We start from the raw sequence: 19,603 nt of genomic DNA on the forward strand, positions 1-19,603 counted from the left end.
AACAGCTCCAAAAGACACTGACACTGGCACACTGCCGCTGCGCCGTGACCAGGCAAGTCCAATCCTACTTGTTCATTCGCACTCTGGAGTTGTTGTAGGGTTGGCTGATCTGAGCTCCACTGCTCATCGCCTGAGTGGGTGAGTCGGGCACCTCCATCATCAGCACCATCATCACATTAGCTTTGGAGCACACAGACAAGGAAGAGAGAGAGAGCAAGCGAAGGCGAGGGGAGCCTCCAACATGCCCGTCAAACCAGATCCAGACGCGCCGGCGAAGGTGAACGGATCTTCGCCAGTGAAGCGGGAGCAGGCTGCCAGCTCGAGTGCACAATCAGCAGCATCGCAACCACCGCCGGTTGCTGGCTTTCGCGATATTCCTCTCTACTCGCTCGGCCCAGGAGACTGGAACTACCATTCTCTTAAGTTTGCCTCCCACTCGGCCGTTGAGCCATCCAATCCGGAGCACTTCACCTTGCCGATCAAGCTGAACCGCAAGTTTCCCCCACGACCCAAAATTCCGCAGCCCAAGCCAGGCGACTTTGTCCTTAACGAGAAGGGCAAGAGGATCTTCATGAAGGATGGAAAGGCGCTGGTATGGCCCGACTTTGAAGACGAACAGCAGATGGAAAATGCTAGGGCGACTATCAAAGCGGAGGAAGCAAAGTGAGTGGAATGATGGTACAAACAAAGGTTGATGCATAGTACAGCAAATGACGACGCCATGCCGCTCCGTAGGCCCTCTCACGAAACTTCAGGCAGCGCGGCATCTGGATCACGGGGAAAGCGCAAGGGTCACCTATTCCAGAAGCGCGTGCGAGAGGTACATCGAGCATCAGATTCTGTACGCCAGACACGTCAGGAAGAGTTCTTCCCGTGGGTCCTGGAGGACTTTGAGACGTCCGAGGCATGGGAGTCGGCCCGCAAAGTCGACCCGAGAGGCAAAGATTCGCTGAAACACTGGCTGGAATATGTCGACAAGCACGGGAAGCCACCACCCCGAGACGTGTCGCGGGATCAGCAACAAGTGAACAGCGACAGCAAGAATGGGGTTTCTGTTGTGGGAAAGGCACAGGGCAAAGGATACGCGCCATGGATAGGCAGAATGGAAGGGGAGCAGAACAAGTCGAGTCACCACGTTTTTTTCATCCTCGATCATGCAGGCTCTGGTGCCTTCAAAGTCGTTCCTGTGAAAAAGAATTACAAATTCTTACAGCGGCCCAAGTATTCCACCTTGTCGGCAGACCAAGCAGAAGAGATCTACGCCAAGCAGCAAAAGACCAAAGAATCAACCATGCTATTGCGCGCCAGGGAACGCTCACAAGCTGCTTCAAGCGCCGGCACTCCTCTGGGCTCTGGCGGGTCCACGCCGCTCCCTGTGAGATCGGCGAGTGGGGTCAAGAAGGAGGATCCCGATGATGATGAAGATATGCGTTGGGCTGCGAACATGGGCATCGGCTTGGCTGCTGGAAGATCTGGTGGTAGCGTCGTAGATCGCGGGGACCTATGGGACCGGGGACCCAGAGGAAGGAGCCAAGGTCGCATTCGAAGAGCGGTACGTATTCATACTCGGACAGGCAATGTTACTTTGATCTTGAATGATTGCTGATCGCTTTCCTTTCATCTGCAACTTAGAAACGCGAGATGCCGGAAGCCGCAGACGAGCTAGACTACCAGGAAGAATTTGCCGATGATGATGAACGTATGGAGATGTTGGACCGAGACGCGTTCGAGGACGAAGAATCGCGCGAGCTGGAGCAGCGGCTCCGCGACGAGATGCACCGCGCCGAGCATGAGCCAGATGAGGAAGAAGAAGAGGATCGGACGTTGACGGGGACTGGAAAGCAGATGAAGAAGATCATGAAAGCTCTTGGAAAGCGCGAAGGGAACGAAGCGTATGAAAGCGACGAAGAAAACCCGTACGCAAGTGACGAGTCGGAAGATGAGGATTTGGCTGTCACCAATCCTGAAAAGGCGCTCGAAGAGGCGAGAGAAGAGAGACTCAGGAGGGAGAAGGAAGGCATCAAGGAGGGTGGCGAAGCGGTCACGGACAGTCAAGCGCCCTCAAAGCCATCTTCGAGGCATGAGTCTAGGAGTGGAACCCCGATCGCCAAGCTGGAGACAAAGTCGCGCTCCTCGCGTGCGGAATCGCCAGCAGCTGTTCGTGCAACGAGCCCAGGGGGGACTGCTCACCCAAGCAGGCAAGTCTCGCCCCCTCCAGGTGCCGGGCATGCGACTGCAGCGCAACGAGCCACCAGTCCCAATCGCTCGACTTCCGGCGCTGTACGCAGCCGCGCAGGCTCCCCCGGTCCGAGCTCGCTTGGGCCTGGTACTGGCACCAAACGCAAGACGGATGGAGCCGGCGGAGGTGCTGAGCAAAGCTCAGACGAGTTCGATGCCGGACACGGCAGTGGTACCGGCGGAGGAGCGCACAAGAAGCCCCGCACGTCTAACGTCAAATCACCCTCCCCTAGTAGCCCTGTGGGGTCGCCGCGCGGCTCACGCCACGGTTCGCCGTCGCAGAGACTGCCGAGGAACGACCTGGAAGCGCAGCTGATCGAGTTCCTCAAGCGGCAATCCAAAGTCACCACAGCAGAAATCGTCAAATCGTTTCGCTCCAAAGCGACAGATGAAGAAGGTAAGGCGCTGTTGTCTTCGTCCCTCAAGAGAATTGCCATCACCGCTCCTCATCCGAACGACCCATCAAAAAAAATCCTCGTGTTGCGCGAAGGATTCTAGAACATGTACTTTACAGCTGCCTCGGATGGCGGCTGCGTCTACGCTCGCAAATGCGATTGCGTCGTGTCTGAGAGCACATCTGCCACCTTGAGCATCCACCTGATGGTCACCGAGAGACGGTGTTGCCTGGCAATACGGAAGGTCTGGCGACTTCTAGAGGAAGTCAATTGCACGTGATCGACCATTCGCGCCTCGATTCCGTGTGTCCATGTGTACCTCGCATCGCCAGTGAGGATTAGGACGGACCCGGCTGGTAACCATAGCGATACATGCTGGTTGTTCGATAGCTGCTTGAGCTCCATCGCGATGCCGGACAGAAAGGAGCAGATCATCACGCCGTCGCCAAAGCGTGTCAAAAGATCGACATGGTCGGCGATGCCTTGGCCCGGACGGTACATATTGACGATAAGCTGCCTTAGTTGACGGTCTACATCACAACCAGCGCGCGCTTGAGATGAGAAGAGGAGCTCGTGAACGCTCGGTGGTACTTGGTCTTGCAAAAGAGCAGCAAGCTTCGAGATAAGCGAGTTTGTCCATGTCGGCAAACACCTGTTGGAGGTATCAGATACCGCGCTCTCGAAGAGCATCACCTGGTCGCGCTCTCTATCAAAGTATTTTTGCGATGCGATTTCAGCGACAATATCGTCCTGGAGAGGCTGGTCGATCAGGTTCCGAAAGAAGAAGAGCCCTGAAATGTTAAAAGGGAGTGCTTGGATTGCGGGCTGCAGCGCGTCGCCGTCGCTGCCGCTGCCGCTATCGCCATCCGAGCTCGAGCCTCCCCACAGAGATGAATCGGAGGCGTCTCCGCCCTCATTTTTGCAGGACATGGCATGTTGTGCGGGTGAGCTGAGCATTCGGCATGATCATGTTGTAAGAACCCGAAAGAGCATCTTTGCTCTATGATGACCAAACAGTCGCGAGGTAAGGCCCGAGAGGTCTCGTGAGGGATTTTGGCGGCGGAACTTCTCCCATGGAGCCACGAATGCTTTTTGCAGACATGTTGCTCGCTCTTCTCTTAATACCCGTCTTTCTTAAACCATCGCATCGTGCACGGCGGTTGCTTTGTTTCTTGACGCTCGACTCTCGCTTGCAGCATACGGATCGGTAGACCTCCCGCGTACCAGCTAGGCTTTTGTAGGCAGGATGTCAAGCGTGAGTGCTTCCACGGACGGATACCGGGCCGTCGATGAAAGCAGGGCGCCTGCATACGTACTAACACCAGTGCCTCTTTGCACAGTTCACACCGGTCAACCCAAAGCCATTCTTGGCATCAATGACTGGAAAACAAGTGTTGGTGAAGCTCAAGTGGGGGATGGAGTACAAGGGGTTCCTCGTCAGCACGGATAGCTACATGAACTTCCAGGTGAGCTGCAAACGTATGATGCATCAGGCGCTGCCGCCTGTGTTCAACCTTTGATCCTTTTGCCCATGGCCGCTTCGCAGCTGGCAAACACAGAAGAGTTTCAGGATGGCAAGTCAAATGGGATGCTTGGAGAGGTCTTCATTCGGTAAGTCACGGTATTACTGGATTGCGAAATGACACTATGCTCGAATGCGTCTAATCGACTCCAACTTACACAGGTGTAACAATGTGCTATATCTAAAAGAGATTGGCGAGGAGGCAATATAGGCTGAGGCCCTTGGGTCCTTCTCTTGTAATTGTACCGCAGTAAAATGTGTCTGAGCATACCTGACAAATTATGATACAGGGGAAACAGGGCAATACACGTGAACCTGTGAGGATCATGGAGCTACGACAGGGCAATCTTACCTCTTCTCGGCACATGCAAAGTGCGGCCAACCTTCAAGACTGCAACCGCAGCAAGTCGTGAGAGCACCAGCATGCTGAGCAAAAGCCAGGAGAAGAGGGTGAGTTGGATGACCGCAGGAAGGGAGCCAACCTGCACACCGAGGAGGTTCCAGTTGACGTAAGCCCAAGCATGTCGCACAGGACGCGGAAGCACAGATGCTGGTGTGCCGATCCACTTTCCAAAGACTTTGAGCTGACATGCCGAGTCGATACGCATGTGAGGCCCGTGACAGGCTGCGAGGAAGAAGAAAATTTGCGTTTCAGTGAGAGGGAACTTAGCACACGAGCGAATGGACTCACTTTCAAAAACGAGCGCTCCACGCTTGTCCATCTTCTTCAGCCCCAGTCTGTCTTCGAGGTAGATCGGGCTCTGTCGTAAGGGCAATGGTTGATTCCGTGGATCTTTATGTGCCGAGTCATTCATGCCGTTTGCAACGGGGTAAGAGCTGAACCAGCTCGATCTCTTGGGCTCTGCAAAGAGGAGCAGCATGTTGAGCGCGGATGTCGGAAAACTGTTGCCCTACCTCTGTGCAACTCACCGACCGTGATGTCCTTGTCGAACATCAGCATGACAAAATTGTCGAGTGACTTGAGGTTTTTGATGTAGGTTTGGTTGACCTGCAATTCATTATTCTTCGTGCAACAAAGCGACGACTGATCAGCACAAGCAAGTGCAGCATTCGGCTAGGAGAACGTACAATGTCTGCGAGGAAGTGATTCTTTTCTTGGTAGTTCTGGAAAGCTCTCGGATCTTTCGGATTGCGGTAATACTGCGCGCTGACGACGTTGTTCTGCGCGTAGTCTGCGGACAGAGGTTGTGGTTCAGCTGATGAGTTCCGCCTGGATCTTTGGTTGGTTTCGATATATACCCGTGTAGATGCCGCCTCTGAGCAGGCCCTCCGCGAGACGGCAGAAGATGTCTGCTGGAGAGCACGCTGGAAGGTCGGCAATTCCCATGTGCTGACTGCCGAAAGTCACCAGGTTGCGCATCGCAGGTTTATTGCACCTCTCCACATATGCGCGCAAAAATTGCCCTATGAGCCGGACGAGTAGGTAAGCATGTCCCTTTCCGGTGAGTTGTGCCCGTCCGCTTGAATCGCTCACCTCCTTGGGAAAAGCCGATGCCATCGAATCCATCTTTCAGCTCCTTGATGCTCGCGAGCTGCTCGCACACTTGCTGAACTTGATCGTTGACGTTGCCAAACACGCCTGCTTTTTGATCTGCTCTGGCCCTGTCCTCCAACGCGACGAGATGGACAAAGAGCCCGGGGAACGCCTCTCGCAAGCTGTCAGCCAGCGATTGCATGCCCTCTGAGTATGCGCTGTCTCCCAGGCCGTGCCACAGCACGACCGGGACCGGCCGCGAGGAGAAGAGGGATGCGGCACGGGCAAGCTGCGCCGTAGTGAGAGCCAGCATTGTCGCGCACCGGACCAGGAGTCCGCGAGAGGGATACATCATTACGGGGGCCGGTGGCGGCGTAAGGCGAGGAGAGCGTTACACGGCTGCCGTCTTGACTCTGTCGTCCGTTCTGCTTCTGCGAGTTAGAGCTTGCATACGCATCAACGCAAGAGGTGATCGAAGGAGAGGGCGGATGGAGTTCAGATTGTGCTACACTGCGTCAGTCTTGGCACCACAAATTGGCGGTGCAGTCCGCTGTCTACACATCATTCCGCCGTGCTCTCCACGAGACTGGCACACGGATACTCAACACTATTGAGCGGCATGCTTCATGCATGTATAAACAGCATATGTACGGTCGCCTGACAAGCTACAAAAATGGTACGGCAGTGGGGTTCTGTGCAGAATTTCAGAATCCCCTCTTCCCGGCGCCATTGAGGGACCCCGAAGGCTGCAGAGACAGAGAGAGGGGCGTTCGCTCAGCTTTCGGCTGTGGTTCGTAAAACGACTACAGTCAAGGAAAAATAGATCAAGCGACGAAGGTACATCGAGCGGAGACAGTACATCAAGCGACGAGCGCGGTGTCAGCTGTAGCGGCAGGCTCAGCCTGAGGACAGTCACGGGCGATGTGGCCAACCACTTGACACGAAAAGCACTTCTTCGGCTGAGCTGCGCGTGGTACGCGAGGAGCAGCAACGACCGGTGCCTTGCAGTCCCTTGCAAAGCTGTATGAAGAGGAATGTGGAGTCAATCGCCTGAATGAACGACCATGTTGGTGCTCTGAAACGGACGTCGACTCACTGGTTAAAGCCTTGGCACTTGTGGCAGCGAACAGCGGCGATTGCGCCACGAGCACTGTTGCAGTTGCGAGCAACGTGTCCGACGCCTCCGCAGTTCTAAAAGGACGCAAGAGCCCGACTTGTGAGCGCTCCTGCAATGCTCTCGGTGTCAGGATCAGGCAGGGCTGCACTCACGTAGCAAGCGTTGGGAGCAACAACGGGGCGGGGAGGGCGAGCAGTGGCAGTTGGACACTCGCTCTTAATGTGTCCCTTGCCCTGAGCGCATACAACAAACCGATGCTTAAAACGTCAGCACTTCCGAGCGGGAATCTGCTACCTATGCCTAACGGGACTTTTAAAAAGTCTGCACACGCACACCGCAGCCGTAGCACTCCTTTGACTCGGTTGTCCTCGGTGCCTCGCAAGCCGAGGACTCGTGACCGACCTCGCTGCAGTTGAAGCAAAGCCTCTCCTGAGAGGTGCATGCCTCCGCCAAGTGACCAACTGAAAGCGAAGAGCACATATTGTTTAGCAACAGAATATGTAGGGCCGCCAAACTGTCGACTGTGAGCTAGTCCTTGGCGTACCTTTGCCGCACCTGCAAGTCATTCGAGGAGGGTTGCTGCGTCAGAAAACCCATTGCTTATATCCGCTACGCAGCCGAGACGCTCACACGTAGCATCCGCGACGCCTGGAAGCCATCTTCTAGATGCAGAGGTCAAGTCAGAGTCGTCAAGAATTAGCATGACCGATGTCGCACGACGCAGCATTTCAAAACGCCGCTCACGCTTTTGTCGTCTTCTCTTCTCCCAACTAGTCTGCAACCTGACTACTTCGACTTCCGTCTGCTTCACCCTTTGCCTTCACCTCGCCTGCTTGGCTAAGTCAAGTCAATTTAAAGCAAAGGTAGCTGCAATTTTGGAAGATCATGCAAACCATACCCTGTTTGGCTATGTAAATGCCGTATACCAAGTCATCTCAAAAATGCTTGGGGGGGGCGGGTTCTGGGTCCTTTTTTCCCGCTGGTGTCGCCCCCGCTGCCGTAAAGTGTGATTGCCAGCGGAACTCGGGCTCCCAGCGCCGAGTTTGAAGGCCTTTTAGGGTTGCTTCATGTACTCCCTCAATCACTGTTGACTCTGCTGGAGGCTGTGTGAATCATTACATACGGTGTTGTGTGCCCTGTGCGCGGTGCGGCATATCTTCACGCTGTGGGCAGCGGCTGATGATGGTGACAAGCGCGCGTCTCACGAAGAGAGGAGACCGCTCCAGTGCTGGGTGAAGCCCAGGCTGTTCACAAGGTTAGCGGGGCTTAGTGGCGCGGAACCAGTGTCCACTTCACTGTCCAGCTGGCAGCCCACCCGAGAGCAAGCCAGCGCACACAAGAGAGACTCTTGGGTTGTGAGACTGTGGCCAGCGCACCAGCCAACATCACCCCCCCTCTTGCGTGTGCGGTGCGCCGCAGAGTGCAGGCAGCAATGTATCTATAGGTGTATTCTGTAAGCTGGGCCCCGGTCACAGGCCACACCGCACACCCACCCAATCCCAACCTCGCCCCCTTTCCCGCGCCCCCTGCCTCGCCCTCTCCCTCTCCCCTGCCCACTCCTTCTCAACCTCCCTTCCACCTTCTACCCTATAGCTGCACTTCTACTTCGCGTCGTATAACACCAGACATCGCCCCGAGTCGCCCCATCTGTCTGCCGTTAAAGGTGAGTACTACTGCACGCACAGGGACATCAGGGCCTGTCAGTTGTGAAACTGGGCGCGGAGGCGGGCCGATACCGCGCGAGGGAAGGTTGCTGTTTCGTCGCGGGAGCTCGTCACGACGCGCAAGTCACGCTTGGAGATATCGAACTTTGGCTCCAGTACACGCAATCGGTTACGACACTCTTGCTGGCGTCAACAGCAGGCTGAGGGGATGGTGTCAGGCTCTCTGAGCGGTGTTGCCTGCGGGATGATGGGGTATCCTGCGACAGGATGTCGCGAGAATGCGTGTTGTTATGCGCGCGGATGTTGTCGTCCCACCGTTACTAATACACGACTACGCACGCGCACAACCTTGATCAAGGTTTGCTGACACTCCTGCGCATATTACTTTACCCAGTACAAACGTACCACACTCATTCATCATGCCTGAAACTCGTGAGGACTCCGTCTACCTCGCCAAGCTCGCTGAGCAGGCTGAGCGATACGAGGGTGAGTCATTCCGTACCAATGTCCGCGCGAAATGCATCCACACATCCACCATCTCGCTCCCTTGCGGAGCTTACAATGCATGTCGACTGACACATCCACTGGTGCTTCGCTTCGTCTGCTGGCATGAACGCAGAGATGGTTGAGAACATGAAGCGCGTTGCTTCATCGGACCAGGAGCTCACTGTTGAGGAGAGGAACCTGCTCTCGGTCGCATACAAGAATGTCATCGGTGCTCGCCGTGCATCCTGGCGCATTGTCTCCTCCATCGAGCAGAAGGAGGAGAGCAAGGGCAACGAGGCACAGGTTGCGATGATCAAGAAGTACCGTGAGTACACGACCACTTGGCTCGTGCCAGGATTGATAGGAGACTAATCTGTTCGATCGGCATCTCTCCCGCCACAGGTGAGAAGATCGAGGCCGAGCTCGCCAAGATTTGCGAGGACATTCTCGACGTTCTCGACAAGCACCTCATTCCTTCCGCAGCTTCGGGAGAGAGCAAGGTCTTCTACCACAAGATGTACGTCTGAGTGTTCACTTTTGCTCGAGGCAGCCACGCTCGTTGACTGACGCACAACCTTTTTGCGCATATAGGAAGGGTGACTACCACCGCTACCTCGCTGAATTCGCCACGGGCGACAAGCGGAAGGACTCTGCAGACAAGTCGCTGGAGGCATACAAGGCTGCTTCGGACGTCGCGGTCACCGAGTTGCCACCGACTCACCCGATTCGTCTCGGCCTTGCCCTCAACTTCTCCGTGTTCTACTACGAGGTGAGCATGCTTGCTTCGCTCGTTACGTTGGATGCAGGCTGATGATGAACTTGAACTGATGCTGCTCTACAGATTCTCAACAGCCCTGATCGTGCTTGCCACCTCGCCAAGCAGGCATTCGACGACGCCATCGCCGAGCTCGACACGCTCTCTGAAGAGAGCTACAAGGACTCGACTCTGATCATGCAACTGCTCCGTGACAACTTGACCCTGTGGACGAGCGACATGCAAGATTCGGAGGCGAAGGCTGAGCCAGCCGCTGGCGAGCAGCCGGCCCCTGCTGAGGCTGCCAAAGGCGAGGAGGCCGCCTAGAGGATCGGTGTTCGAATTGGAAACAACTAAGCACAGTGAAGAAGGAGGAAAGGAGGCGCTTCGTCCACGGTCTTAGGGTTGTCTGCATCGTCGTCGGTCTAAGGAGGTTCTCTGCTCGTTAAAGATACACGAGGGGTCGGGCCAATAAGAGTGCTTGGGGAAACATTTGAACGATTTTCATGAACGAATTGGTCTTCTTTCGGTTTCCGCGCTGTCCTAGAAAGGTTCAAGAAAAGCCGCCAAGTCATCTCTACGGGTTTTCGCTGTCCCCACGCGCAGTCAAGCAGCCCTCGGGTCATTTTTCCCATCACGTCAATTCGCGCGCAAGTCTCTCACCTACGCATGCACTGGAGGCAGGTGACAATCGCTTGTAGCCCACCCGCGAGCTTTGTCCTCCTTTCTCTTCTCTCATTTCTCTCGTCTCGTGTCTCCCCCAACCTCCATGTCTCGTAAACCCTTTGATCAGAATACAGTACAATCCGTTCTCGATATCATCATTGCTTGATACAGGTCTGCCTTTCTCCCAGCTGCTGTACGCTTGCCCTGCGATTGGGCCTTCCTATGAGAGTAGCTCCTTGCGAGACCTGCTAAATCTAGACTAGCTAGACGATGCTATCTGTATCGCCAGCGAGGGAGATAGGCTTGTGTGCACATAAAGACGCACTAGTGCCCTCTAGTTCTACGACACGCATTTAGCTGCCACCTCGACCTTACACAGACCATGGGCCCAGATGCTGCTCCAAAACGGGAGACGTGCCATTCCGATGCACACAGCATACATGGCCTTCCATGATCCATCCGGATCACAGTACGATATGTTGATGCAGATGATCATAGTGCAGGTGTTGAAATCTCCGTGCACTCCGCGAGCCGATGGCAGCACTGCTGCCCACCGCAGCTGAGAGAGCGCGTCACCAGACCTAACGTATGGTTCCGCCAGCCTCCCCTTGTGCCTTCCATCGCCAGTGTACCGTGCAGCAAGCAGCAGTCCATGCGCCTTGACTCAACGTGTCTCCAAGGGTTGATGTCCAATACTACTGACCTATACCATCGCGCTTCGGGGAGAGCAGACCGTGTTCATCACAACGGCGTGCTTCGAGAACATCCGAAGGGCAGAGTGTCGCTACCGGCCATTCTGCACCACTCAAGATGTCGAGCAATGTGACCTCGTCGATGAAGGGGTTGACACAGGTTCGTAGCGGCCGCGCATTAACGTGACTGCTAGACGGGGCACCCTGTTCAGAAGGCTGACTACCCGTGACACCCCTTGCACTTTACAGTACATTGCGGATCTGCGTCAAGCCCGGGTACGTGAAAATGAAGAGAAGCGCATCAACTTCGAGATGGCCAAAATCCGGCAAAAGTTCAAGGGTGAGAGGACGATCGCGATGCTACCCGCGCCGTCCTCGTCTCGCTCAATCGTGTTGGTTTTTGTTTCGACCGGCGCATTCGCTTTGCAGACGGTAATCTGGACGGATATGACAAGAAGAAATATCTGGCCAAGATTATTTTCACCTACATCCTCGGCTACCCAGTCGATGTGGGGCACATGGAGGCGATCAACCTCATCGCGAGTCCAAAGTACTCAGAAAAGCAAATCGTGAGCTGCTGCGCCGGTGGTGATCGGCTGTGTTATTAGGACTGATTGCAAGCACGGCCGGTCTACAGGGCTACCTAGCGATCACACTGCTCATGCATGAGAATTCAGACCTCGTACGGCTGGTGGTCAACTCGATCCGCAAGGATTTGGACGACAAGAACGAAATCAACAACTGTCTTGCGCTCCATGCCATCGCGAACATAGGAGGCAAGGAGATGGCCGAGGCGCTGGTTGCGGATGTGCACAGACTGCTTATTTCGCCTACATCTTGCAGCTTTGTCAAGAAGAAAGCGGCGTTGACGCTCTTGCGCCTGTACCGCAAGCACGTGGACATCTTCCCAGCGGAGGAGTGGGCGTCGCGCATCGTCTCGCTCATGGACGAGGAGAATCTGGGCGTTGCATTGGCCGTTACGAGCCTGGTAGTGACTCTTGCACAAGAGCACACGGATGCGTACAGCATCGCATACCAGAAGGCCGTGGACCGGTTAGCAAGGACCGTGCTTGAGGAGGATTACTCGAACGAGTACGTCTACTACCGCGTTCCGGTACCGTGGCTTCAAATCAAGTGCCTGCGGCTGCTGCAATACTACCCACCGTCGGATGATCCGACCATCCGGAAGACGATCAACGAAGTTCTCGAGGCCATCATTGCCGCATCTACAGAGTCGGCCAAGAACGTCCAACACAACAATGCACAAAAAGCCGTGCTGTTCGAAGCCATTAATCTCGCCATTCACATCGACACAGAATCCACGGTGGTCTCTCGAGCAGCGGTTCTGCTGGGTCGCTTCATCCTCTCCCGAGAGACCAACATCCGCTACCTTGGTCTCGACACCATGGCGCATCTCGCTGCCTGCGCGGAGTCGCTCGAGCCAATCAAGATGCATCAGTCAACCATCATCCAATCGCTCAAGGACCGGGACATTAGCGTGCGGCGGAGAGGTCTGGACTTGCTGTACAGCATGTGTGACGTCACGAACGCCAAAGTCATCGTCACGGAGATGCTGCGCTACCTTTCCGTCGCGGACTACGCAATGCGGGAAGAGCTGGTGCTCAAGATTGCTATCCTGACGGAGAAGTTCGCGACAGAGTATGCATGGTATATCGACACGGTTCTACAGCTGATCAGCTCGGCGGGCGATCACGTTGGAGAAGAGGTCTGGTTCCGAGTGATCCAGATTGTCACGAACAATGAGGATGTGCAGGAGTACGCGGCCACCAAATGTCTCGAGCACCTCAAGTCTCCGGCGTGCCACGAAAACATGATCAAGGTCGGGGGTGAGTGCTTGCGATGCTCATCGAATCCCAGCTTTTCGGGGGTCTCTGAGCTGACGCCCAGAATTTGCAGGCTACATTCTCGGCGAGTTCGGGCACCTTATAGCGAACAATGAAGGCGCAAGTCCGATTGAGCAGTTCCATGCTCTGCATTCACGCTCGCACCTCTGCACACGGCCGACGCGCGCACTGCTGCTGTCGACGTACGTCAAGTGGCTCAACCTCTTCCCCGAGATTCGAGAACAGGTCCTTTACGTCCTTAAAAGATATCGACACGTACTCGATGCCGAGCTGCAGCAGCGAGCGTGCGAATACGTTGCGCTGGCGGAACGGCCAGACGATGAGCTGCTGCAGATCGTCTGCGACGAGATGCCACCTTTCTCGGAGAAGGCTTGTAAGTGCCTCATCGCGACCTTCGAACGGTATTGGCGTAAGCGATTCGATGATTGACACGTGCTTTCCAATTTCTCTTCGTGTGTCCCAGCTCTGCTTCTCAATCGCCTGCACAGCAAGCATGGAAACACTGAGGACAAGCGAACCTGGGTCATCGGGGGCAAGGACTCCAACCGTGATCGGCAGCAGGTGCGGCAGCAGAGTGCGGCACGCGGGGCAGCGAATGGCGGAGCAATGCCTGCGTACGATCCAAAAGCTACGCTCATCCAGTCCAATGGGCATTCAGATGGATGTGTCACTGCTGGCACATACGAGAATGGTACCCACGGAGGTGCCGACAGAGACGACATTCTCGCAGGCTTGGAGGGACTGGATATGAGTATTAATGGCTCCGGTGAGGCGGCCTCGGCAGAGGCGGCTGATGGAGCAGGTAGCGCTCAACAGCCTCTGATCAACCACGAGTTTGATGCGCCGTCACGGTCACCAACGAGTCCGATTGCACTGCAACAGACAGGACTAACAGTGGGGATCAACGGGGGACCTGACGCTCCCAAAATTAATTTTACTCCCGGATTCGACCGCCATTTCCGCCGGCTCTGCTTTGCGCACAACGGTGTTCTCTACGAAGATTCACAGCTTCAAATCGGTGTCAAGGCCGAGTATCACGACAGCCTCGGCAGGCTCGCAGTCTACTTTGGCAACAAGATCGCCGCGCCATTTACCTCATTCACCGTCACCGTCCGATCGCAAGAGCCGGAAGCGTTGTCGGCCACGATGCCCACAATTCCATCGAATACTGTCGTTGGGATGTCACAAATCCAGCAGGTCGTCGAGCTAGAGTGCATAGACTTCTTCAAGGACCCGCCTGTGATGCGCGTCTCGTACCTAGCAGGCTCCTTGCAGGAGATCACGCTGCGCTTACCGGTCGTGCTGACCAAGTTCATCGAGCCGGTGCAGCTGGGCCAAGCCGATTTCTTTGAGCGCTGGCGACAAATTGGCGGCCCGCCGCGTGAATCACAAAAGGTGTTCGGATTCAAGCTCACAAGCAGTGGAGACGTTGATATCGACAGAAATCGCAAAGTCGTCAGTGGAGCGCGCTTCAAGATACTCGAAGGGATCGATCCAAATCCAGTCAATATCGTCGCTGCGGGAGTGCTACACATGGCCCATGCTGGCAAGGTTGGCTGCCTGCTCCGCGTCGAGCCGAACAAAACTGCCAAGGTGAGTCACGGGCACATAGGTACACATATGGTCAGAACGCACGTGCTGACCTAGTCTCTCGACTGTAAAGCTGTGCCGAATCACTGTCCGAACCACGAATGACGTTATCTCCGAAGCGATCATGACTAGCCTCGTAAGGAACATGGGAGACGAAAAGAGTGGATGAAACGAACGCTTCCAGACGTCTACTACATGCATTGTATGTTCGAGCTCATTGACGAGGGCAGACAATCACTTTTGCGATGATGCGTACGCGTCGTTCAATACGCTAAATACGGCCGCAGCAGTCATACGCTGCTCAAGAGTTGTGTTGTTGACATTGAGCTGGCAACAGAGACACCACACAGATATCGATTAGCGACATCACAGATGAGGTTCAAAACGGAGCACTCACTTTATCAGGATGCAGTCTCGCGATCGCCTTGGTGTAATTCTTTTTAACCTGCGCGTCCGTGACGAGTTCGTGCATGCCGATCTTCTTCCAGTTAAGCTCAGGCCAAAGGACAGTATCGACACTCGACACGAGCGCACGGACATTCGTCTCCTTTCCGCCTTTCCACGTGGCGACCTTGGCATCGACAGTGTCCTTAAGCGACAGCTTCTGCGCATCTTCAGCTTCCTTGGCTGCGTTCTGAGCGGCAAGCTTGGATACCGCAGCTTTCTGCGCTTTAGCAGCAGCAGCAGCAGCAGCTCGGGAAGGCTTTGCAATTGGAGCTGCGCTTTTGTCCTTGCCGCCCGAGATCATCTTCATGCATCTTCTCAGTCCTTCCTGAGCGGTGCGCATATTCGTCACGCCATTCTTGCCGCTGCCCTCTTCCTTCTCGAAGACAAGGAGCAAGTTCCAGCTTTTGCGCGCTGTCGTCCAGCGCTCTAAGGCTTCGGCACCTTGGGCGTGGCGTAGCAATGCCTTCGCCCATGCGTCACGCAGATTCACCTCTGCAGCAAGCTCAGGTGGCAGTGGCGCTTCCTCTTTGGGGCGATAAGGTGCGATATCGGAGCTGTTCGAGCCAGACGTTGGGTTGATTAATTTCATGACATTCTCGCAGTCACGCATTGCGGCTGCCGAGTCGCCATTCTTGAGACGTGTGCTAGCGCGGTTGTTCAACGCCGGTATGCGCCGCAGACTCGAATCAGGCAACGCTTCGAGGCACTTGGTGTATGACGTTTCAGCATCGCCGTATGCGCCTTTCTGGAAATGGGCATTTCCGGCTTGCTTCAGTGCCAGGAAACGCGAAATGATGTCCGGCGGGTCAGAAATGGTGACTCGTGTGCGTTGGTGGACAGGCGGCCCAACTGGCCTCGAGGCTGCAGCTGCCGATAGAGCGGCAGTTGGACCGTTCTGCGCTAGCTCTCGTGCTTTGCCGCGTCGAGTTGGAGAGATGTAGACAGCAGGCTCCTCCTGGGCAGCCAGCCGTTCCGAACTTGAAGCTGGCGCCTTTCTCTCCGAGTTCGCCGCTGGTGCAGGCCTTGATTTTTCCGGCCTTGGCCTAGGTGGAACAAAGGTAGGCTTCGGCGCATCGTCATCGTCGTCCGAATCTTTGAACGACTCCGAAGCTGCCGGGTGACTACTTGAATGTTGCTGTCCTGCAACTGAAGGGGTGTTCATCATTTCGTTATCATCTGCACTGTCAGTAGCGGCAGCATCAACCATCCATCGCGGCCGGCCGTCCATTCGAGGCGGCGGAGCATCTTTTCCAGCCAATCGTTTCTGCAGCGCTCGTGCCGCAGTGCCACCGGCCACGCCAAAGTCACCGGAAACAGGCGTAGAACGGCCCGAATCTCGCTCGCTCTGGTCTGCTGATCCGCCGGCCGATGTTGCTATGCGCCGTTCCTCGAGCACCTTGGCAGCCGACGCCTTAGCCGTGTTCCAAAAAGCATTTGCACGGCTGAAGACGGCCGTGCCGATCTCCGATGCTTGGGCATAGATCTGATCGGCGGACTTGGCCCAGTCTGGCGGTATGGCCGAGTCAGAATCGTCAGCGAAGCGCTCGGAGCGACTAGCAGTGCCATTGTTACGTGTAGCTTCACGCTGCTGCCATGCTGCAAACTCGTCTTTCATGGTTCGCAGGCCATCCGATTTCGCCGCAGGCTCCCGATCACTGGCACGTGCACACTGACGTTCTTCGCGCTGCAGCCGCTCAGCAAGCTCGCGATCCCCCTCATCGTCCCCACTACTTCTTCCGTGCGAGCCGCCCCTTGCTGTGCCATTGCGCCGCCCGGGACGCGTGCTGGGAGTAGACGCCGACCTTCTGCTGAGTAGCACTTCCGCAGCAGCTTGAACATCTGTGCCAGACTCGGTGCTTGCAAGTGCTGCCCGTGCTTCGGACGGGGCAAAGCCTAGTTCTACTAATTTTCCGATTAGATGCGGTGGAGGTGAGGTAGGACGGCTCCCGTTTGGGGAGTTGCTGGTGGCGCCCTTGCGAGCTCCGTTACCAGCTAGCGCGGGTTGAGGTACAGGCTTTGCTGCCTGACTGGCAGGCTGTGCAAGTGCTCCGAGGATATCATCCACATCGCCTTCAGCATCTTTGGTGGTCTGCGTATTTCGGAAGGCAGTAGGAGAGAAGGGGTCGGCATCGACACCAGGTCGGCCACCGATCGCTGATGATTGCGAAGTGCCAGAATCCTCGAACGCGGAAAAGTCAAAGGGGTCGTGGGTCAATTCGCGGGTGACAGACGGAATAGTAGCTGGCTTGTTGGCCGGGGGTTGGGGCACTGGCGCTGCTGTCGGCCTGAGGTGCAAAGGACCCGCACTAAAGTAAGATGACCGCACGGACGTAAGGCAAATAGAGTCTGTACTCGCCTCTGAATACAACTGTTTGCTTTGGAAGCAGATTTTTCACCCAGAAAGTCCCAATCGTCTGCAGCTCCCCAGTTGAGGCCAGTGTCTTTAGTCTGAGCAGATGTCGATGCTCCACTGCCGAAAGCACTTGTTGCACTCTTTTGCCTCTCCGCCAGCGTGAGCTTGTTTTGTGCTGCTGGGTTCGGCTTGGCAACCCCGCCTGTCGACGACCTAAAAAGGGACGCAAAAGCATCTTGGCCACCACTCGCAGCCCCCTTGGTCGAAGTCAGCTGCGAGGGGCTGGAGTGTCCAGCCGCGGTGAGTGCAGGGCTGCCATTTCGTGCCGGGGTGCTGCCTCCGGAGCCCGAGGGAAGGGCGCGCGTGAGGGCATCAAAGTTATATGTCGAGCTGCCAACTGTGCATGCTGGCGGGCCTACGCTACCGGCCGAAGCGGTAGGCTTCGTACCGATGCCCTTGTTACTTTCGGCAGGCTTGGACCAGTCAAGGTCCAGCAGGTCATCCATCACGACGATGCGACCAATGCAGGGTGATGTCTACCCAGCGAATGATCAGACGTTTTGCCCAGCAAATTGTCCGATGTTCTGGAACTGGACGAAACTGATGGCCAAGGAGAGCCAGCCATTCCTCACTGCGCTGCGATCCGGCGTTGTTTCAATCCATCTCATCACAAAGAGGAGCGTAGAATGTTCAACGCAGCGAGTCGTCCAACTCACTAACAAGCACCGCGTGGGCAAGCACCAAGGAGACCGCAGGCGTCTCTTGGGTAGTCTCGAGGCCTAGTAGTCGCAGGGGCTCAGTGCGGCACCTTACCGGTGTGGCGCACATCCGCATTCGGTGCAAAGCCACGAACAATGCATTCTGATCCATCCCAGTTCTGGTCGGTGAGAGAAGACATAAAAGTGCATGCGCGATACATATAACCCCTCGTGACAAAGTCGTAAATGACTGCTCACACGGCGAGAGCATTGTTTAGGAAAGTGTGGACTTGTGATCGGGGACAGACGAGCCGAAAGGGAAAACACTGCCGCTCGGCATGCACGTCTTCATGGAAAGTTGGTGCAATCAGACGGACCGTCAATCGAAGCACAAAAGAACATGGAGGGCCGCCCGCTGCTTGTATTGTTCCTTTCGTGCTTACGGGCATGCATTGCATTCTCAACCTTGCCGTAAGTGTGCAACAAGAAGACTCAGCGCTGTCAATATATCGGTCAGCTGGACCTGGCTTAAAATGCGCATCAAACCTCTAGCAAAAGATCAGCTTCACCGTTCAATCCCTGCGCGCATTGTCGCTCGAAGCTTATACCAGGCAGACGAGCCTAAGTGAACTCGCTTTGCAACGTGTAAGAGCATAAGAATTTGTCAAGGATGGCCGGGTGCTGCAGGGGTGCAGACGCTCTCACCTTTTCCCAATTCTTGAGCACATTGTCCTGAAGTATTTGTTGCGACTCGGGTTAGAGCCCCGTGCTGAGGCTCCACAGCTCCCAGATAACGGTCTGCACGGTGCGTCAGATACCTTCCGCAAGTGGTCAGCCTCATATTCCGCAACTACATACTAGCGGTCAGGATCTTACCTGAGGTGTGAACTTGGCGAACTTTCAGCCTTGGCCTTTAGGTTCACGACATATTGTCCGCCAGTTGGTAAATCGATTTTGGCGAGTATGGTGCGCAAATGGGGTTGTAGTGGTGCGTGTAGAAGGCAATCATATTCTTGCGCCTGCCATGGAAACAAGCGCTTACCGTCATACAAGGCGTACGTCAAAGAGCTGCATCCCGATTAGGATTCATATCTTATGCATTTCTAGCATGGCAAGGGCAAATGTGTCACGAACAACTTTGGCAGTACTGCCTTCGAATGCTTCGGTTGTATCGATTTGCATGATGTCTATGTAGAAAGTAGCGAGACGAGCGAATTCGATTACTCCTGTCTGCAGGCAGCCTACCAACGCGCAGCGAGCGTAGGTCGCGAGCAACCGGACGTGGTCTATGCACGTTTGAGATGGGTAGATGGCAGCAGTTCGACAATAAACTCAACTGAATTGACTGGTGTTAGCCAGGCCATCACAGCGACAAGCTTACCATGCCAGCTATTGAAGGTCATGTGCTTGTGCTGGTGGCACTGACCTCCCCTTCAACTTCATATTTCTCGCCTGCTTCATCAAAAAGCTCTTCAACCGAATCCACAGCGACTGTTTAGAGCTTGCGATTGCCTGAAGCTGTGCATGGCACGAATGTGCAACAAGTGACTCCGTAGCTACAAGAGTAGTAATGGTTGGGGAGATGTGCCAACCTTCTGATATGCGTGACTGGGGCGGGGGG

The 19,603-nt window shown here is 55.4% G+C and overlaps 8 protein-coding genes across 8 annotated transcripts; 4 read left to right on the forward strand and 4 right to left on the reverse strand.

The window, feature by feature from the left end:
• Positions 1-188: 188 nt before the first annotated feature.
• On the forward strand, positions 189-2,810 carry K437DRAFT_259340 (Rap30/74 interaction domain-containing protein). The gene is made up of 3 exons (XM_013385331.1): positions 189-663; positions 736-1,552; positions 1,633-2,810. Exons 1-3 carry the CDS (start codon positions 242-244, stop codon positions 2,734-2,736), a joined length of 2,343 nt encoding a protein of 780 aa, XP_013240785.1. The 5' UTR covers positions 189-241; the 3' UTR covers positions 2,737-2,810.
• On the reverse strand, positions 2,601-3,790 carry K437DRAFT_259341 (uncharacterized protein). The gene has a single exon (XM_013385332.1). It carries the CDS (start codon positions 3,588-3,590, stop codon positions 2,775-2,777), a length of 816 nt encoding a protein of 271 aa, XP_013240786.1. The 5' UTR covers positions 3,591-3,790; the 3' UTR covers positions 2,601-2,774.
• On the forward strand, positions 3,741-4,447 carry K437DRAFT_259342 (putative small nuclear ribonucleoprotein F). Its single transcript, XM_013385333.1, has 4 exons — positions 3,741-3,888; positions 3,974-4,099; positions 4,180-4,244; positions 4,318-4,447. The coding sequence occupies exons 1-4, from the start codon at positions 3,880-3,882 to the stop codon at positions 4,364-4,366; spliced, it is 249 nt and encodes an 82-aa protein (XP_013240787.1). The 5' UTR covers positions 3,741-3,879; the 3' UTR covers positions 4,367-4,447.
• K437DRAFT_259343 (alpha/beta-hydrolase) lies at positions 4,402-6,129 on the reverse strand. The gene is made up of 6 exons (XM_013385334.1): positions 5,651-6,129; positions 5,416-5,580; positions 5,245-5,348; positions 5,086-5,179; positions 4,847-5,017; positions 4,402-4,780 (listed from the first exon to the last, which is right to left on the reverse strand). Exons 1-6 carry the CDS (start codon positions 6,003-6,005, stop codon positions 4,488-4,490), a joined length of 1,182 nt encoding a protein of 393 aa, XP_013240788.1. The 5' UTR covers positions 6,006-6,129; the 3' UTR covers positions 4,402-4,487.
• A 483-nt stretch (positions 6,130-6,612) lies between these two features.
• On the reverse strand, positions 6,613-7,468 carry K437DRAFT_259346 (uncharacterized protein). The gene has a single exon (XM_013385335.1). It carries the CDS (start codon positions 7,245-7,247, stop codon positions 7,080-7,082), a length of 168 nt encoding a protein of 55 aa, XP_013240789.1. The 5' UTR covers positions 7,248-7,468; the 3' UTR covers positions 6,613-7,079.
• Positions 7,469-8,397: 929 nt separating this feature from the next.
• On the forward strand, positions 8,398-10,488 carry K437DRAFT_251191 (14-3-3 protein). Its single transcript, XM_013385336.1, has 5 exons — positions 8,398-8,917; positions 9,051-9,242; positions 9,320-9,434; positions 9,509-9,686; positions 9,759-10,488. Exons 1-5 carry the CDS (start codon positions 8,851-8,853, stop codon positions 9,996-9,998), a joined length of 792 nt encoding a protein of 263 aa, XP_013240790.1. The 5' UTR covers positions 8,398-8,850; the 3' UTR covers positions 9,999-10,488.
• A 659-nt stretch (positions 10,489-11,147) lies between these two features.
• On the forward strand, positions 11,148-14,653 carry K437DRAFT_270516 (Adaptor protein complex AP-2 alpha subunit; the record flags this gene model as incomplete). Its single annotated transcript, XM_013385337.1, has 7 exons — positions 11,148-11,189; positions 11,279-11,369; positions 11,459-11,598; positions 11,667-12,876; positions 12,947-13,267; positions 13,358-14,487; positions 14,558-14,653. 7 exons carry the CDS (start codon positions 11,148-11,150, stop codon positions 14,651-14,653), a joined length of 3,030 nt encoding a protein of 1,009 aa, XP_013240791.1.
• Positions 14,654-14,863: 210 nt separating this feature from the next.
• On the reverse strand, positions 14,864-17,976 carry K437DRAFT_251199 (uncharacterized protein; the record flags this gene model as incomplete). Its single annotated transcript, XM_013385338.1, has 2 exons — positions 17,288-17,976; positions 14,864-17,216 (listed from the first exon to the last, which is right to left on the reverse strand). The coding sequence occupies exons 1-2, from the start codon at positions 17,788-17,790 to the stop codon at positions 14,864-14,866; spliced, it is 2,856 nt and encodes a 951-aa protein (XP_013240792.1). The 5' UTR covers positions 17,791-17,976.
• Positions 17,977-19,603: the final 1,627 nt, after the last annotated feature.

The sequence above is a fragment of the Tilletiaria anomala genome (genome assembly GCF_000711695.1).
Source record: "Tilletiaria anomala UBC 951 chromosome Unknown K437scaffold_115, whole genome shotgun sequence".
Taxonomy (NCBI): domain Eukaryota; kingdom Fungi; phylum Basidiomycota; class Exobasidiomycetes; order Georgefischeriales; family Tilletiariaceae; genus Tilletiaria; species Tilletiaria anomala.

Coding starts and splice junctions, on each gene's coding strand:
- K437DRAFT_259340 (XM_013385331.1), top strand. CDS start 242: ATGCCCGTCAAACCAGATCCAGACGCGCCGGCGAAGGTGAACGGATCT. Junction 664..735: donor ATCAAAGCGGAGGAAGCAAA/GTGAGTGGAATG, acceptor GCCGCTCCGTAG/GCCCTCTCACGAAACTTCAG. Junction 1,553..1,632: donor AAGGTCGCATTCGAAGAGCG/GTACGTATTCAT, acceptor TCTGCAACTTAG/AAACGCGAGATGCCGGAAGC.
- K437DRAFT_259341 (XM_013385332.1), bottom strand. CDS start 3,590: ATGCTCAGCTCACCCGCACAACATGCCATGTCCTGCAAAAATGAGGGC.
- K437DRAFT_251191 (XM_013385336.1), top strand. CDS start 8,851: ATGCCTGAAACTCGTGAGGACTCCGTCTACCTCGCCAAGCTCGCTGAG. Junction 9,435..9,508: donor AAGGTCTTCTACCACAAGAT/GTACGTCTGAGT, acceptor TTGCGCATATAG/GAAGGGTGACTACCACCGCT. Junction 9,687..9,758: donor TCTCCGTGTTCTACTACGAG/GTGAGCATGCTT, acceptor GCTGCTCTACAG/ATTCTCAACAGCCCTGATCG.
- K437DRAFT_259342 (XM_013385333.1), top strand. Junction 4,100..4,179: donor ATAGCTACATGAACTTCCAG/GTGAGCTGCAAA, acceptor GCCGCTTCGCAG/CTGGCAAACACAGAAGAGTT. Junction 4,245..4,317: donor CTTGGAGAGGTCTTCATTCG/GTAAGTCACGGT, acceptor CAACTTACACAG/GTGTAACAATGTGCTATATC.
- K437DRAFT_259343 (XM_013385334.1), bottom strand. CDS start 6,005: ATGATGTATCCCTCTCGCGGACTCCTGGTCCGGTGCGCGACAATGCTG. Junction 5,581..5,650: donor CATCGGCTTTTCCCAAGGAG/GTGAGCGATTCA, acceptor TCCGGCTCATAG/GGCAATTTTTGCGCGCATAT. Junction 5,349..5,415: donor CAGAGGCGGCATCTACACGG/GTATATATCGAA, acceptor CTCTGTCCGCAG/ACTACGCGCAGAACAACGTC.
- K437DRAFT_259346 (XM_013385335.1), bottom strand. CDS start 7,247: ATGTGCTCTTCGCTTTCAGTTGGTCACTTGGCGGAGGCATGCACCTCT.